Genomic DNA, 18,410 nt, shown 5'->3' with positions numbered 1-18,410 from the left:
GAAAAGAAGATCTGGGACTGGCTGCCAGAGAAGCATTGCTGAGTGTAAACACTGCAAGGCATCTCTGAGTGCTGTTATCACATGGAGCCTGAACATACTTGCGATTTGTGACTCTGCAGTCAGGAGCAGTCTTGCAAGCAAGGAGTGTTTATTGTGGATTTTCAGTACGGAGAAAACTACAGCCAAGCTGACCAGAAAGACTGGAATTTCATCTATCTCTCCCCTCCCCCTCTCTGTTTCTCTCTGTCGCTCACTCATTGGATTTCTTTCCCTGCCAGCCTTTTAAAACAGAAATTACTGGGTCAGTGACATACATTTTCCCTGTTTTTCTAGGATGATCTCATGTTCAGCCTCCAGCAGAAACACTGCTACCTGTAAGTATCTAATTTCAGTTTGTTGTATGCACTGAATGCTGTTGTGTTTGCAGTTGTAAGAGTGCTTAACTGCTGCAGAGTTCAGTTTGCTGCTGAACAGTAATTTGCAGCCAGACAGTAATTTTTGAGCTCGAGATGGTTGAAAGCTCAGTTCTAATTTTGAGGAAAGTAGGCACTGGGTTTTGTCAGTAGTTTAGTAGAAGTTAACTTGAAAGTTTGGATCTTAGTTTATCTTAATGTTCAAGTTGATACAGATGTCTCTATTATACTGGTTTTCTTCTATCAGATGTAATAAAACTTTGTGGCGTTAGCTTTTATAAAAGCTTGAAAGAGCTAAATAAGGTTTGTTTGCTCAGAATTCTCTTATTAATGAGACATACTAAAAGAAATGTGATAAAAAGCAGTGAAACATATTAAAAAAATCACTTGGCATTAGTAAGTCCKTAAAAGGATATATTTCATTTATCTGGGATAATTAGTTTTTAAATGAATGTTTTAAAATTGTACACTTATTTTGAAGTAGGAATCTGTCAGCATTTTTACATTTTCTTGTACATTGATACAGTTGACATATGTGTTCATGAAAGCTTGCATGTGTTCATTAACACATATGTGCTTACAAAGGTTTTAAATTTCCTGCTGATCTRTATGTATTTATCTGGAACCATCAGCTTTTAGAAGTAAGTTGATGTCACTTTGTTTTGTAGAGACATTCCAAGGAAATCTGCTCATAATTATATACAGTTTCTTCGAATGGTTATTAAAAGGTGATATTGCAAGTTATGTTTTTGCTAGTTGGAGAATTCTAGTCATAATCTCAGCTAGCTCTGGATTGTATTTTACCCCAGGCAAAATGCATCTCTGCTGCTGACATGTGTCCAGGGTGTCACTACTTACAGGGTGCTATCTACCATTCCTAACTCAGCAAATGCCTTGCCAAGCAGTTAGCTTCTCAGTGACCTGTAATCCTTGTTTGCAGTGCATGGAACAAAAACACTAAATAACAAACAGTCCCCGTAATTTAATAGCTCATGATCTTTTCATTRCCCTGGGCTAGACTTTAATTGCTGTAATAATATCCATCTTGTTTCCTAGAAATCATGGAAAGCTCTTACTTGTTTTCTTTGAACTCATGCTAAAAAAAAAATAGTATGTTCTTTCTGTTTCTTGCAAAATTCTTCTGGTATTCATTAAAACACATCAATCCAACTTCCAACGCATGAAAATCATYCTCCATTATCCCCTTCCAGCTTTGCTAAAGAATGGGGCAATTTTAATCCATCTGTTCAGGGAAATATCCCAGGCAACCAGAGATTTTGCCACATACAGAGAAACTCTTGAAGTCTYACCCAAATCCCAATGAAGACTTTGGGTGTCATTGAGACTTGGCTCAAGGTCACTGGCGATTAGAGGTTTTTCTGTCAAGTTTTAGGTATTAGAGCTGAGACTTGTTGGTGCTGTTTCAGGTCTTATTTTCAGTTGTTTTATGTTTGTAGAAAGCTCTCTAAATAATYTGGATTAATTTTTTAGCTGTCCTCAAACTCACCAGTTGTTATGTGTTTGTAATTAATCATTGCGTCATTTCTCACATGCACACCAGCAGCCCTGAGGGAAAGATAGTTCTGGCATTTGGAGGAAATTTTTAACAAACCACATCTAAAGTTCACAGAAACCCTGCTCTGCATTGTTCCTGGTTTGGTACACTCCCCTCTCAACTCTACAGAGCCACATCTGCTGCCTCTTCAGAGGCCCCTTCTCCCTCTGCCTTCCCCCCAGGCTCAGAGCAGGCAGGAGTTGCCAGCAGAGTAGCTCCTTAGAGTGCCCCTTGTAAAGTGTCCTTGTTCAATGCTCAGGAACATGTCCAGGACTTATTTTCCAGCCTTCCAAATCTCAGGGTCAGCTTGGCCAGTCTACCTCTAATTAAGGGAAAGGAGGTCTCTTTACTCGTTACCACTTTTTTTTTTTTTTTTTTTTTTTTTTTTTTTTTTTTTCTTTTAGTCAGTGTGGGTTATATTGGATCTCAGGGGAATTACTGGAGAGTTGGCAGGGTATGATGCAGTATTTTGCAAAAATGCACCAGGTAATTAGCTTGGATCCTGCTAGTCAGATGGCTCTGTCTTCTCAACTTAATGTCAGTGCATGATTTAGGGTAAAAGGACTTCTGCAGTTAACTCCTCCCTCCTCTTTCTCCAAGAACAGCCAGTTTTAGCCAAGTCCGGCTTCAAAGTTACATCAAGCAACTCAGGCCCCAACTGGTTGTTTATTACATATATCTGAGATGACTTTGTGAAACCTTTTCCACTGCCTATGGTCACTACCTTTTTTTTTTGTTTTTTTCTTCTTTTCTAATGTCTAATGTGGATTTCCCTTGTTCCTGTTTTGTGGCTTTATGTGTCTCTTTCTCTGTGCTCCAGTGACTCTTCTGTTAGAAGTCTAAAATAAGCAATAAGCCCTCTCTTCTTCAGGTTGAGCAAATCCAGCTGTCTCCTGGATAAATCATGTGCTCCRACCCCACTGAGGGTTAACAACTAGTACATGATACATCACTGAGCTGACATGACTGTTTTACCTCTGGGACCAAAACTGGTCGCCTTCCTTGTACTCACACAGTGCACCTGGAGTTGTTTCAGGTGTTTTGGCAAATAGGCAGGCCCTCAGAAAGTTGATGAGAAAACAGCTCTATTTCATAATACTGATCCTCCTTCTGTGCTGTCCATGAATACCATTATTTCATCAGGYCACTAAGTATATCTGAAATATTGTGGTGCATTTGGAACCAAATGGTGCCTCAGTCGTATGTCCCTTCTGCCTCAGTTGTATGTCACCTTCAGGTGGCGTACCAATGAACAGCAGGGATGGATCAGGTTCAGCTGTGATATTAAGGGCAGAGAAGAAAGGAGATTGTCAGGAAGTCCAAAGCAGCCACAAAATGTGACAGTGGCACCACCAGCAGTTGTATATCTGTGGCGAGCAGCACACTGTCACTGTCAACCATGACATTACAATCAATAAGTATCATGCACCACAAACACGACTTCACTGATGCAATGACTTTTTCACAGATAGGGAGGATGTTAATATGGCATCCACCCCAAAACCTCATTTTTATTGTCATTACGTGCTGAAAGGATCTCTTATAATTTCATTTTGCTAGGACTGGATAAGTGATTGAGAAAGTCAAAACTATCCAGGCTGTAATTTAATAATTTCTGATGAGATGCCCCGTAAAAAAAAAACAAACCCTTGAATAAAGCTATTTTGCACCATAAATCAATGCTTCAGCCCACTATTATGGAGCAGAAAGTTACTGGCATTATCACGAGGTGTAAACCACTGGGTCTATGTGTCAGAGGCATTAACTGCCTCTTAGCACTTTGCCTAGTCTGAACCTGAAGTTCCAAATTATTTTTTTATCTGAATATTCGACCATGGATTTAATTCCTTTTCTACTGGCTAGAATTCTACATTTCCTCTCAGATATTCTTCCTGGTTATGGCTGCAATGTTTTAACCAAAATGGAAAGACTTTCAGATAAACACTTGGAAAAACTGGGGTTGAGATTTGCATCCCTGAGTACATCGTCAACATACATCCAGCTTTACATGGATGTTWATCTCAAGGTCCTCAATCTTACATCTGTGGTGAAGTGAGTGGATCTATCTTATATAACTTTAGGAAGTGAATAACCTTGCAGGATTACTGAACTGCTGGTTGTTTCTCAGTGAAATTTAAAACTGGGTGGTTATGTGCATTCAATTATTGGCTGCTCAGAATGTCATTTTGTTGGAAACAGTGGAGTGAACACTTACCTGTTAACAACAACAAAAAAAATAAAGAGATACAAGGATTTGCTTTTTAATTCACTTTCAGGGAAATTCAGTATTGATCATAAGGTTGTAGCAAATAAGTTGTCAGGGCATAAAAAATTTACAAAAACCAAAGGAATGTTGACACTTTACTGWCTTGGAATTCTTATGCTCTTCAAAAATTTAATTAAATCAATATCACTTCCTATTCTTTGGGCTATAGATWCAGTAACTTTGGAAGATTATAGAAATTAGGCACTTAGAAGGATTTCAGTAGTGCTTATTTAATATCAGAATAAAAATTCTTTTCCTATGAGTTTCTAAACATGAAGGATGAAGAATAATTAGGGGCACGAAGAATAATTAGGGGCATGAAAAACTTGTGTAACTTTCCTCCATATTATCTTTTAATCTTTATTTCCATTGAGTTCAGACTGTTTTTTTTAAAGAAAAATTACAGCTTTGTCATGCCGTATTACATGTTTCTATGCTGCCATCCTGGCACTGCTGCTTTTTGTAGCAGGGAGARTAGAGTTGCACTGGAGAGGTGTTTTTAACCAAAGGTTGATTTTTTTCTCACACCTTCAATGACAGAGAGAAAACAGATTTAATAGGAGGCCACCTTCCCTTTATCTCACTTKCTGGTATATTTAATCTGAAYGAGCACCTTTGCTCTTTCAAATTATTTGCAGCTCACACTCTTTTATTAGTATCTACTCAGTCCTGCAGTTAAAAAGGTCAGTAACAAAGGATCCTACAGAGCAAGGGTTTGTATGTGAATGCAGACTAAAGGTGCCTCGAATTCACATGGAGAGCTGACCCATTGAGGGAGAACCCTCTTTGGTAGATAGCTCATTTTCTGAGCATGTGTGCACCAAATGGTATTCAAAGGTGAAGCCAAGCTGCTGCTTGAAATGAACTGCAAATATAAGAAATGGTGGAAGGATATTTTTGTCTGTGCATTTGTTGTTTTGTTTTAATACCAGTAGTTGCTCAGTGCCTTAAAACAATTTTCTTTTTTTTTTTTTTTTTTTAGGATTAACAAACCTTGAAAGGACTCTGAGAACACATTCATCATTTTGTCAGGCTTGGCCAATGGATTTTATAAAACCTTGAGGATATTTTGAAAGGTTCCTGCCAAAATTTCAGTCAACGAGGGCCTATTAATAGAAAAAATGTCATATATTATTATTACCTGTGCCTATTAATACCTTCATTATATGATGGTGAAAGAAGACTCCTTTTCTTAAGAAATTTTTTCACTGTTGAAAAAGGCTGGCACCCCCCTATAACATGAAGCCCTTTGAGAAAAGCTGGTCTTTTCTGCTGCTGCCCGTTGTGTTAAGAGTTGTATGCTCCTCCTTTATTAGTGTGAACCTTGGGGTGAAAGTGATGAAGGGACAGTCTGTCTTCCTGTCAGAAGATGACCTCAAGTTTTCCATCCCCAGAGAGAAGGATGTCTGCAAAGTAGAAGTTGTGACTAATGAGCCAATAACACAGAGGGTTGGGAAACTAACTCCACAGGTATTTGAGCTCCATTTTCTGCTTTGAGTGTTGGTATGTGTGCAGGTCTGGGAGAAGCTAAAAACAGCTGCTTTATTGATTTTTTTTTCCTTTTGGGTAGAGACTAAAAGGCATGAAACTGAATGGTCTGTGAGGTTCAGCCTTTTGCTAAGTGCACAGCTGGCAGAGAACTGCAACCCTGAAACTCAAAAGCTGAGCTCAGGAGCAGGAGTGCACAGAAGTGAGTCTGGTCAGAGTCTCCTTTCACGAGCAAAGAATGGGTATTTCAAAACTTTCAGTTACAGGATATCCTCCAGTCTCTCAGCTGCTTGTTTTCCCCCGTGAGGGTAACCAGTGCCCCTTGGGTAATGCATAGCCCTCTACAGCATTTTACATTTTAGTCACGCAGCCACTACTTAAGGAGCAATTAAGAAAAAAATAATCACATACAATAAGCACATTGTGTACACCATTGTTTGTCCTGCTCTGCAACAGCTAAATTGCTAGCAGATGGCAAATACATGAAAACTCCCCTGTTTTCTGTTCAAATGTCAAGCTTGTAGGAATAATGAAATGTATTTCATATATTACCATTCTGCCACTCATCTGCTTTACAAATCTCCCCACCTGAGTCATAGCAGAAAGGAGTTGAAAGTAATYGTCAAGAAGATATAATATTATAGACAGAGGATGAATGTTTTAATGAACCATAACCACACAGGTTTTGGCTTTTAAAAAAAATCTGTTTTGTGCCACAGAGCACACACTTTTGTGTGTTTATGTATGTATAGAGTCTTAAACATCCTCTCCAGGRCTCTTGGTGGCTTCAGTGAAGATAAGTGAAGGAGCACCAGTCTCAACAAATTTTTCAAAACTTCTGTCTAGGCCATCACTATTGTTTTTGCAGACCACTGACAAATACTTCAGCTGAATCAGCACTCCTAAGGAGCAGAGGCATGCCAGGGAAAACAAGAGATGATGGACTGGACAATGTGTGATCTTCTCTAGAGACTGGCCCCAAGAGATGTAGTGCATCTGCTGAAACTGCCYCAGGGCTTTTTCTCTGCCAGCACAGAGCACTGACCAGAGCACCCCACCTCTATTTCCCCAGTATAGATTGCACCCCAATTCATTTAAAAACAGAATCATTAAGGCTGGAAAAGACCTCAAAGAACATTGAGTACAACCATTAACCCAGCACTGCCAGGTCCACTACTAAACCATGTCCCTAAGCCCTACATCTATAAATTTTTTGAATGTTCCCAGATATGGTGATTCCATCACTTCCTTGGGGAAGACATTTTAATGTGTGACCAACCTCTCAGGGAAGAAATTTATCATAATATCCAATCCAAATGAGATGAGTAAAAGAGAAAGAAAAGAGGGACTTACATGTGAAACCTATGGCAAACCTCTTCCATAGGCAATCTTTCTGGCTGAGGTTTGACTTGGTTTTCAACTTCTGCCTCAGCCTCCAGGTGCAGCAGGACCCAGGTATTTCAAAACAGCCACTTTGTCCTGTGTAACCCAACATATTTCAAGCACACGTTAGAGGTCCTTTTCAAGAGATCCCAGGTGATGTGCTCTCACTCCACCTTATTTTCTAAATAGGGTCCTTCACTTCCTCTCTCCCAGCCCCATTTCTGTTAAGTGTCTGTTCTTTCATGGCCCTGAATATGTGCCCAGGCAGTCGAGTGTGGCTCTTGGAGGCTGCAGTCAGATAGAGGGGAGAGCTCTGCTGGGCAGGTGGCCCTAGAGCACCAGGCTGGAGAGAGGCYGTGCCTGCTGGTGATGCCTGAGAAATATTTCAATATTCCTGAGAAACGGTGCCAGAGTCTGGATCTGCTGGTGCCATTCATGATCATTCTACAGGAAATCCTGCAGCCAGAAATGCCTTTGGTATGATCTGGTTTACTACCATTAAAGCAAGTAATGTTCTAGGAATGCATGACAATTTAATTATAAATTGTAATTGAAAAACAGTTGAAGTGGAAAAAAACAAAGCTCAACAATAATTAGGAAAAGATTTAGATTTCCTTTGTCCTACCCAGTGAATTTATAGACAATTAGAGTTGCCTGTTCATACAAAAGGAAAACATATCAGGAAACATAAAMCAGATGTTTCTTTTTGCAAAGCAGACTGTGTCTTAATACTCATATAAACTGACTGTCAGTCAGCGGTAAAAAGCCTTTATTGGTTTTTCATCCCCTTGTTATCAATTAAGATGTGGAACTATTGATGTCTTGAAAAAAAAGAAATGAATTCTTTGATGTGATTGGACTTGATGAGATGCATCCCTAAGGGATAGAGTCCTAAGGGAATTGGCTGATGTAGTGACAAGCCACATTTCATGATATCTGAAAAGTCATGGCAGTCAGGTGAAGTCCCAGTTTCCAGACTGGAAAAAGGGAAATACAGTACACATCTTTAAAAAGGTTAGATCTTTCCTGGGAGTTATTGATCTGTCAGTCTCCCCTCTGTGCCTGGCAAGATGTGGAACAGATCCTCCCAGAAGCTCTGCTGAGGCACAGGGAGGACAGGGAGGTGACTCGAGACACCAGCACAGCTTCAGCAAGGGCAAATCCTGCCTGACCCAGCCCAGTGGCTTTCTGTGATGGAGTGATGGCATCAGWGGACAAGGGAAGRGCTGTGGATGTCATTTTTCTGAACTTCCATAAAGCCTTTGGCATTGTCCTGCACAACATCCTTCTGTTGCTGCCTTGAAAGGCCAGTTTTTAATAATGACACAGACACGGTTAAGGGGATAAAAAGGGTTTTACCTCGGTATTTGGGATCCCAGGYGCACAACTTGATGGCAGAATGCACACCCCGTGTACAGCACGGGTACAAGTTTTATAGGTTTCAGGAATTAGCATATCTATCTAGAATTCCCCAATAAGAAACTTCACAAATGCAGTAATGTCCCCCTATTCTAATGAATCTCCCCCAGGATGAGGCCAGAGCCCAGTTTACACAAGATGTTCTGGACAGAAGGCTTCACCCAAGGCTGGAGCCTCGGGTTTAAGATAGCACAGGGCACACTGACTCCTTCCTCAGGATGTTTGGTCTCTCTGCCCAGCAGAACTCCTAAACTAAGCTGGAATATCAAGCTACAGGAATTACAAACCTGTGGGCTAAGGGGTACAGGCGGATGCATAGAGGGTACAGAAAGCGTAAAAAGGAAAAGCAAAAATCATCAGGCATCACTGTCACCAAAATCCTATTGACTTTGGGGGCTCTACACTGATTATGTCAGTGGAGAATCTTACCTTCAGTTTACAACTGGAAGCTTCTGAAACTACAATAAGAGTGGGTTTTGTAAATCCTTTTYTCTTTAACATAACATACCACATAACTACTTCTTAATTTTATTTTCCATTTTTGCGGAGTATCAGCTAAGACTATCCAATTGATTACCTAACTATCATGTTCCTTTATGTTAGTTTGTACTAAGGAGCAGACATTAAGTAAGAAAAACACRTACTTGTTTTTATTTGAAAAATAGCAGAGCACATATTTCTGTGGCATTTGAAAATAATACACAGCAGAGCAGCCACAACATAGTCAAAACCTTCATCATGTGAGTGTAATTTTATTTTCCACAAATTATTCTTGTCCTTCCTTTCTAAGCAGTTTCAGCAAATAAAATCAAACATRCTTTCCATAACACCTTGTATTACAGATTATTTCAAGAGCTTGATCCACGTATGTATATCTGAAAATCAACTAACTTATTACTTAAAGGAAAAAAGGAAAAAGGAAAGACTTTGTGCAGTGTACTTGATGGAAGTTAAAAACAGGCAATACATTTTAAAATTGTTAGGAATATAGAATAATTATCACATAACTTAAGCATCTGAGAATAACTTCAGTGGAAACAGACYGTTTCAGTAATAATGAAAGCTGAGAAATTGTAATTATTTTTCTGCTATAGAAGTTCTATTCTGTGTAACGACTAGAAAGAAACGAAGGTCACTAGTCCTTATATCTTTAACGTAAATCCATGAAGTGGTCATGCAGTACTTCATTTAACCACGCATTAACAGTTAATTTAGAATTAAATTATTACATCAGTTTACACTGAAAGTCAGAGGATCCAGAGATTTTCTTTATCAGCTTCACTTTCAGTCAACATTTAAGAACCTCACTGAAGTCCCTCAGCCATTTCACCATTCCTAGAAGTACTCAGGGAAATAAAGGCAATTCAAGCAAGGCACTTCATTTCGTGATTCTTTTCCTATGATTTTAAAAAATGGCTGTCATTAAGAAATTACCTTTTCTTCTTTTGAAAAAAAAAAGTGGCTTTTCATTCAGCCTTATATATATATTAATTACTATTAGTTGTGGCCTCATTAGGTCCAGTAGTGAATGTTTAAAGATTTCACTTTAGTCCRTGGAAGTCAATATAACCATTTGTGAATAAAGACTCAAAAAATGCAGTCAAAACTACATTTAGATTCGTAGTGAAATGTTTAGGGAATGCAGTGATTACCTTTCGGTTTCTTTGGCTAGAATATGCTTTGTCTCTCTGTAGATATGAAACATGGGTATCCTCCATCCTCCATGGAGTGTGTAGGGATTCCCTGTTATCACAGGGATAACAGAGACATGGTTYTATCAGTGCTAGGAGCCTTCAGCTGGTGTTTTTGAAAAAAAAAAAAAAAAACACCACTGCACAGGAACTGCAATTTGCCAGTCTTGCAAATTGCAGTATTTGAGAACATGAAAATTGTACATCCCAGAATCCAAAACCCTTTCCCAAAGAATGGGTGTGCCAGAGTTCTACAAAGCCATCTTTCTTCTACTTGTGTCAGGCATGTTTCCTCATTGCCTTGCTTTCACAAGTCAACCAACCACTAAATAAATCAATCTGCCTGAAATAACTGCCTCACTTGGATGATTGAACCCTGGCCAGACAGACTCACTAATTGTGCCTGTATCAGGTATGTTGTAGGCATTAGTCTATTTTGCATTAGGTGGTAGGGACAAAATAGAAATCAGTTTGCTTTTGTGCTGTGAATTACCYCGCTTTTAGGGCTGGATGTTGGTATGGCACAGAGATGACATCTGACCCAGAAAAGAGCAACAGGTACAAAGTCAGTATCACAAAAACAGGGAACAAATCTGAGCAAAGTTTCYAAGAGCCAAATTTCACTGGTTTGTGCCTCTGTAGTCCAGTTGTATTGGCCATAAAACAAGATTTACTGTTCAACCACGCCATTGCCATGAACAACTTTAAAAGTCAATAAATCTCACATTGCTGGAACTGCTGGCTTTKCAACACCACTGCAGTTGCGTACACCACTGGATACACCTCTGCAGGATGCAGTGATAAAGAAAKTTGAGGTCAAACTGTTGTACTGGGGAGGGACTTGGCAGCCTGAATCAATCACCCATGACCATTGGCCTTCTAATTGAAAATGCTAGCAGCCCCATGGTTAAGTGGCCGCTCTGACTCTCACTCTCACAGATTACGGATCAGGTGAATAYCTATTGCTAGAAATGAACTACATATTAAGGATTTTCTCAGTCTGATGTATTCCAGGCTCCCAGAGACAAGTGGAACAGGTGCTGCGAAGCCAACATCCTTGACAGTGTTGAACCAATCTATTCTTTCTCCTTCACAGGTTTTTGACTGTCACTTCCTTCCTAATGAAGTCAAATACACCCACAACGGATGTCCGATTTTAGATGAAGACATTGTCATGCTTAGACTGTAYAGGTAAACCTCAGCAGGAGATGACACTTCACTGTTACCAGGAGCCCAGCAGACCTCAGGAAAAGGAAGCAGTCCATTTCTTACAATTAAAGGATATTCTGCTATACATGTTGCAAATACTGGGATCCAGTAGCTGCATCATTAGTCAAAAAGTCAAAAAGTGACCAAATGTTTATAGAATATTTCTGACCATATAGTGCAGATATGCTCATTTAATGTGTATTATGTATTGTTTGCTTATTACAGAAAACCAGTGTTTATTCATTATGGTATGGAAAGTGACAAGAGTACTTTCAGAGTGCTGCATACTCTGCTATCTTGCTGATGGGGACACTCACATATACACAGCGAGTAACCTCTCCCTTCATACAGACACCCTGTTTAATGTAGGGGATTTGGGTCTGGATTATGGCAATCCAAGGCTTGGGGCGCAAGAGAGGAAGGGCTTCAAGTAATTCAGTTTACAAGATGAGGACAATGGCCAGTTCACAAAGTAAAAGAAAACGGGATGAAGCATAACTAATTTTCTTCTGTCACTTGCAGATTTACAGAAACGGAAACATTTGTGGAAACATTCACCCTACATGTGCAGTTACTTGAGCCAGACTGCAACATCATAAAAATGCGCTCCCATGCTTTGGAGGTCCCTGAATACTATGGTCTGTCCAGGGTGATTGACAAGAACCTCCTCACCTTTGATTATGACAGGAAGATAAACCTGGATTGCAGCATTTCCATAATCTCTTCGGAAACCAGTCTGCCTGCTCACGGCCAGCTTGTCACCAGGAAAGTGCAGCGAGAGCAGTTTCGTGGAGATCAGCCATGGAGCTCCTTCCCTGGCACTAGTATGACGTGCTTTAGTTGTTGGCAGTAGCATGTTCAAAGAGACGTGACAGATAAAGTCTGCAGCAGTGGGCTGTTTCAGACGTGCTGTGTAAGCGTGGGTCATGTGAAGTTTAATGAACAGCTTGAGCTACCTTGGACATGAAAGGGACTTTCATGAGATTTTTGCAAGGCCCAATGCAGATCACAGATCTGGGTCAGTAATTCCTTGATTTGATTCTGTTTCTGGCTCCTAGACATGTGGACAATGTGACAGCTTTGTGATTGCCAAGACTCACTGGAAACAGCACAGGTAGTGGTTGGAGGCAGCACCTAACCAAGACACCAAGGGAGGATGGAGCTGGAAAATGTCAGTTGGAAACAAAATCCTGTAGGGGAAATTAAGTCAGGAAAGGGGCTCTACTCATCACACTGTCTCTCTCTCTCTCTCTCTCTCTGTCTCTCTCTCTCTCTCAGGGTTACTTTAGCTACATGGGCAGGTTGCGGTGTTGGTTTCTGCTCCGGTTTCAACATTGCTATTATTGGTTTGCAGAGCACAGCCTGGGCCACCAGTGCAGAAACGGGAGCTGTACACCAGGACTAGGAGCCATCCACAACAAGAAAATGAGCTGTGAAGAATTTCTGAGGATGGGGATTCAGTATCGACACCTTGACCCACCCTCACCTGACACTGACTATATTCCTGTGAGGTTGGATCTCTCAGACAGCAGAAGCAAAACTGTGCACAAGGTAAATTTTTATGCAAGTATATAATGTCTAAATGCCATCCCATGGCCTGTTTTTTATTTTTTAATATATTTTTTTCTCCTTTTCACATTTGAGGAGAGATGGGGAGCCTTAAACTTTGATCAGTTCTTAGAACTTTTCCAGATAAGCAAATGAAAGGCATTATCTCTATGCCTCTATGATTAGACCATCATGGCTACAGAGAAGTACCTCTGGTTGATTACTGTCAGGCATAAGTAGTTTATCCTGAGAGAAAAATTAATTCTGGCATAATTCCACAATTTTTATACAGTATGATCTGCGCTGACTTCAGCATATACAGTAATTAATAAGTTAAGAGCTCTCTGAATATATTCAGTTAAAAATAATTAGTGGCTTGTGCATGTTTCTGTCAGATAAAGTTATTCATTAAAGTCGCATCAAATTAGGTAAGTGCTTTCAGCCCCAAATTAAGGACAAAAATAAGACTAGTGAACCTGAAAGTCATATTTGTGATGTCTCAATATTTACTTTAGGCATTTTCTAATTAAAATGTTTCAATTTTTCTTTTCAAAATAATTATTGCTTTAGCATGTACCCCAATTTGCTATGTGAGGCTAAAAGAAATTGAATTAATTTTTTTGCTTTGCTTTGCCTTTTTCAGTTGTCTCATTTTTCTCCTGTTGTAGACGGAGTATGCATGGCTCCCTGTTCGGATTAAAGGTGCTGTTCCCAACCAAATACCCAAAGCTGCCCCAATGGCAAAATTCATCCTGGAAGTGGATCAATTTATTTTAACCCCTATTACAACCACAACCATTGATGCCGAAGACCACGAAACTCCCAAGTCCCTGCTTGTATTCAACATTACCAGGCCACCTCCACAGGGCTTTATCACTCACCTGTCTGACCACACAAAACCTGTTGGCTCCTTCACGTGGAAGGATCTCAATGACATGCTCATTGCTTATCAGCCTCCAAACAACAGCCACACAGAGAGAAGGACCTATGAGGTAACTGTGGGAATATTTGCTGGTTTTCAYCTCTTTAAGATTAAGTAAGATGGAAATTAATGAAATCATATGTAATGAGTATTTTACAGAAAAAGTTTCTAAAACTATATGCAATGCAGGAGCGGAGGTAAAATCCTTTACCGCCTTCTCCCTTCTCTCTTAACTATCTAACATCAAACAGATATTTATTGCTTGTTACCCAAGAATTTCTTCACACTGAAAACTTTTTAGCCCCTCTGACTGAAAAATAACTAAACTAGAGTTCTTTTCTCAATATGAAGAATACTTATAGATGAACCCAAGAGCTTTTGGAAAGATCAGTGGTGCCTTTTCCACACAGCTTTTATCCCTGTGTGATGTTACAGATCCAGGTCACCTGTGCAGAGGTCATTTTTAAAGTCAAAAAAGATGGATCAGTTAAAGGTCAGGATTGCTATTAGGCCTTACAGATTACCTGCTGTGATAATGGTGGTTTAGGGATAACAAAAAGGGACTCCCAACAGTTCCTGCTGGGAGTAATAAAAGCATGTCACTTACACAGAGAGCATGATGCAAATGATGATTGAGATCAGGTCACTGTCTGCAGGTTCTTGAGTAAATTATGAAATAACTGTTTGATATGATACATAAGGAATTATCCAATCAAAGAAAAATCTTTGGTAATAAAGCAATAAAACAGAAGAAATAGAAAATCAGAGCAAAGTAAGTTGAGGAAAGGATTGTCTGGAAAGCAGAGGAACAGTAACAGGCACCTGACACTGATAAGGCTTACCTCTTTTTTTTTTTTCTTGGCTGTCACAGGAACTTTCTTTCCCTGTTTCCTTAGTGTGAGGACCAGACATCCTACCAAAATATCTGCTCTTTAAGTGCCTCATATCTGTTCTGCTTTTGACATTGTTTGATTTCAGTTCAAGAATTTAATAGTTCTGGAGTCTGACAACTCAAAAGTTTGATTATTTTATTTTTAAAATTTTATGTTTTGTTATTCTAGTGCATGTATTTTCTATTGTATTTGTTATTGGTTCTTACCCTGCTAAAAAAAGCAGTCTTGTCTACTTTTTATTATTTTTAATTTTTAGAAGCTCTATATTAGTTGCTGAGTTAACTGTACCCCAAACAAAAATGCAAATTCCACACCCTGCAAATTAAGTTTCACAGAATTCATGCAAAGAGCAAAGAAGGCAGATATTCAGTTTAGTGCAGAACTTCCATGGCTTATTTTAGATGCTAAATCAGGTTTTGTTTATTACATATAACCAGAAGCCTGTAGGATCTCTCAGGAGAGAATGCACTATATGTGTTTTGAAACACATTTGTTTTCCAGGTTTCAGTAAGCAGTTTATCTGTTTTTTTTACAACAGGTGGAATTTGAGGTTCATGATTTCTACTTTGAAAGGAGCTTACCAATCACTGTGCATCTTTCTATCAGAACAACCGATACAAATGCCCCTCGGGTTTCATGGAATACAGGTGAGATCTTGTATGCTAAGTTTCTTTTTCTACAGAATTAATAACTTTTTAACATTTGCCACATATTTGGCTAAGCTCTAAAATTCAGATTTACACCTGGAGTCTAAGGATCATTAAACTGAAGGAAAATAAATCTATTTTCCCCTTTATCCATTTTGGAGGGAACATAAAAAATGTTGAAAAAAGATCTAATGTCTTAACTGGAATGAAAAATAAAGAAAAAATGGAGTTATAGAAAACCAGGATTTATTTAAACAGCATGTTCTTGAAGAATGAACTGTACATAAATAGTATAAATAGTAAGGGCAAATATATGATGGAATAGGAATAGTCGGATGGCATGTGGTAAAGACCAAGGCTTTTGGATGTTGTTTAAAGAGGAATTGTGCAAAAATTATCAATTAGAAAAGAAGGTATGATATACCACCAACCATTTAAAACCTGGAAAGGGTTAAGGCTGATTCAAACAAATTTATAATGCCTGCACTGGAAAGCAAAAGGAGTATTTTATCTAGAATGCATTGAAATTTAATGATCAGAAAGAAAAAATATAAGATCAAACATGTCTAGAAGGTAACAGCAGGGAAAGTGCATTTTTCCTGCAGTAGAAAGAGGAAGGAGCTGAGGTGAGGGTGCCACATGTCTTCCAGAGAAACCCCACCTGAAATGACTCTCTAAGTGAAATGAAGGAACAGTGCCCTCTGTCATGAAGGGTGTACATGTGTTTTTGAATGCAGACTCACTAAGGTAGCTAAATTCCCAGTTTCAGACATTGTGAGATTTCAAGTGCGGTGCTCCTGTTGGTGCAAATGTCCAGAAATGTGCCTCCTTGGATTATCAGATATCTGGGAACCAGATGTCAAGGGAACTTTGCTGCCTGACCTTTCAGATGTCCCTCTCTTGAGGCACATGTGAACCACCCAAGATTTCCACTGCTGGGACAGAAGCCCGTCCACAGCAGGCGGCTCCAGTGACCCAATGGGTGTCCCCTTGGCTTCCTATACACACCACATGCACACTGTCAGACAAATTTCCATTACTGGCTCAGTCTGGGTTGAACATGTTGGAATCCTAGATGCCTGTTTCCTTTATGTAATTTAACCGTGGTGCAGTAACACAAAAACAGCTCAAGCTGAGTGTCTTAAGTAAGGCACCCTGAGCAAGGGATTGACTTTTATACCCTCCACACTGTGTGCGTACTTGTTCCAACCATGACACTTGTTCTTGATGCTCATCGGGTCCTGCAGAGTCTCTGGGTGACCAGCCACTCCCTGTGCCCTTTGTTAGACAACAAATATTCATGGTTCTTTTCCTGGGTCTTTAGGTATTTCCTTGCACCCAAGTTCGCACAGGGAGCTGTCTGCGCTAGGTGTATTTTGCAACACCAAAACTGGTTATTTCTCTGAAAGAGATTCTTTAACGACAGTGAACTAATTCAATTATGTAAGAAATGGTTGTCAGACTTTTAGGTGGCCTTAGAATCATAGCATCGTAGAAGTATTATGTTTGAAAAAAAAAACCTCAAAATTAGCAAGTCCAGCCTTCATCTGAATACCACCATGCCCACTAAACTCCATCTGCTATATCTCCACTTGTTTTTTGACTGCTTCCAGGGCTGGTGACTCCACCACTGCTCAGGGAACTTGTTTCAAAGCTAAATCACTTTTTCAGTGAAGGAGTTTTTCCTAATATCCAATATGAACATCCACTGGAATGCCTTTCACATGTACATGTGTAGATAGAACTAAAGATTCTGGGTTTTTTTTTTGTGCCTGGAAACACATTTAGAAGGGTTAGATGCTGACAGTGATGCAACTCTCTGATCTTTGCAGGGCTCAACCTCCTAGAGGGGCAATCCCGACCCATCACATGGCAACACTTCCAAATTGTAGACAATGATGACATCCAAAATGTTCGCTTGGTCACAGTTGACGGCTTACAGCATGGGCGGCTGTCAGTGAGAGGTAGGTCGTTTCAGCTCCAGAGAAGGGAAAAATCTCCTCCATGGTAACACAACAGATCTGCTCCCTCTGCTGACCACCTTCCCCTGCTACAACTGTGCTAGGCATGTATATTAAAAGAAGGAAAGTTAAAAAATTTGCTATTTAAACCTTTACTTTTCTAGCATATGTTTACGTTCTAAAGGTGAATGTTTAAAGAAATCAAATTCAGTTAATTTCAATTCATTTAATTTTCAGTTCTTACATTTGTACTTGCAGATGTTAAGGAATGCCGAGTGATTTTGATTTGCTGGCAAATACAAACAACATATGGATATGGTTGTTACTTACTGGCAGCTTCAAAGTTTATTTCAAAGAGTGGCAATTAAATTAGACTTTTAACTCATTAGTCTTCTGCATTATAAATATTACTAGTTCTGCTCTGCAGCCCACAAGTTGACACCGTGTTTGGGAAAAAGGTTATGCTATGGAAACCATTCTGCTCTTGGTAATGTGCTGCCACTAGGAATGCTGGAGTTTTTGATGATAGCTGAATGTGTTCATGTAAAATTCAAAACCTTAATACATAAAGTAACTATTTAAAGAACAGGGAAAGGTGGTGTTTCAAATTTGACAAAGAAAGAAAACTACTCAGAAGTAAATTTAAATTCAGGAAACTCCTGCCAAGTCGCCCAGTGTCTGCAAGGTCATCCTCCTGCAAGGCTGCAGACAGGAAACATGCGGTGCCAGCAGTGCTGGCTGGGCTCAGCCCCTGAGACAGCATTAGGGAGACTGTGCAGCCAGCCAGGGCCCATCTCCTGGTGCCAGYCCTGTCCTTGCCTGCTGAGTTTCAGGGGTTCTCAGACACGCACCAGCTAAAGTAGATATTTCTTCTTCAGTGACTGGGCCTTACTCTCTTTTATCTGTCCTCATAGGTACATGCCAAGGAAAAAGTCACCACAATTTTTAGAAGTTGCCTTTTTCTGTAAAACCTTACAGCAATTCTTGGTTTTTCTTGGTGTTTTGTTTTGTTTTG

At 39.7% G+C, this 18,410-nt stretch overlaps 1 protein-coding gene across 1 annotated transcript in view; it reads left to right on the top strand.

Moving 5' to 3' along the window:
- The first annotated feature begins 38 nt into the window (after positions 1-38).
- The window catches only part of FREM1 (FRAS1 related extracellular matrix 1), a 64,327-nt gene continuing 45,955 nt past the window's right edge, over positions 39-18,410 (top strand). The window contains exons 1-8 of the mRNA XM_057374504.1: positions 39-374; positions 5,217-5,704; positions 11,312-11,406; positions 11,947-12,248; positions 12,779-12,975; positions 13,641-13,964; positions 15,326-15,434; positions 17,267-17,398. Of these exons, the coding sequence (XP_057230487.1) occupies positions 5,474-5,704; positions 11,312-11,406; positions 11,947-12,248; positions 12,779-12,975; positions 13,641-13,964; positions 15,326-15,434; positions 17,267-17,398 (1,390 nt within the window). The 5' untranslated portion in view covers positions 39-374; positions 5,217-5,473. The remainder of the gene's footprint in view (positions 375-5,216; positions 5,705-11,311; positions 11,407-11,946; positions 12,249-12,778; positions 12,976-13,640; positions 13,965-15,325; positions 15,435-17,266; positions 17,399-18,410) is intronic.

Source organism: Malurus melanocephalus, unplaced genomic scaffold, assembly GCF_030028575.1.
Source record: "Malurus melanocephalus ecotype Western Australia unplaced genomic scaffold, MMel_1.1 scaffold_227, whole genome shotgun sequence".
Classification (NCBI taxonomy): domain Eukaryota; kingdom Metazoa; phylum Chordata; class Aves; order Passeriformes; family Maluridae; genus Malurus; species Malurus melanocephalus.
This window is presented reverse-complemented; position numbering and strand designations above follow the sequence as displayed.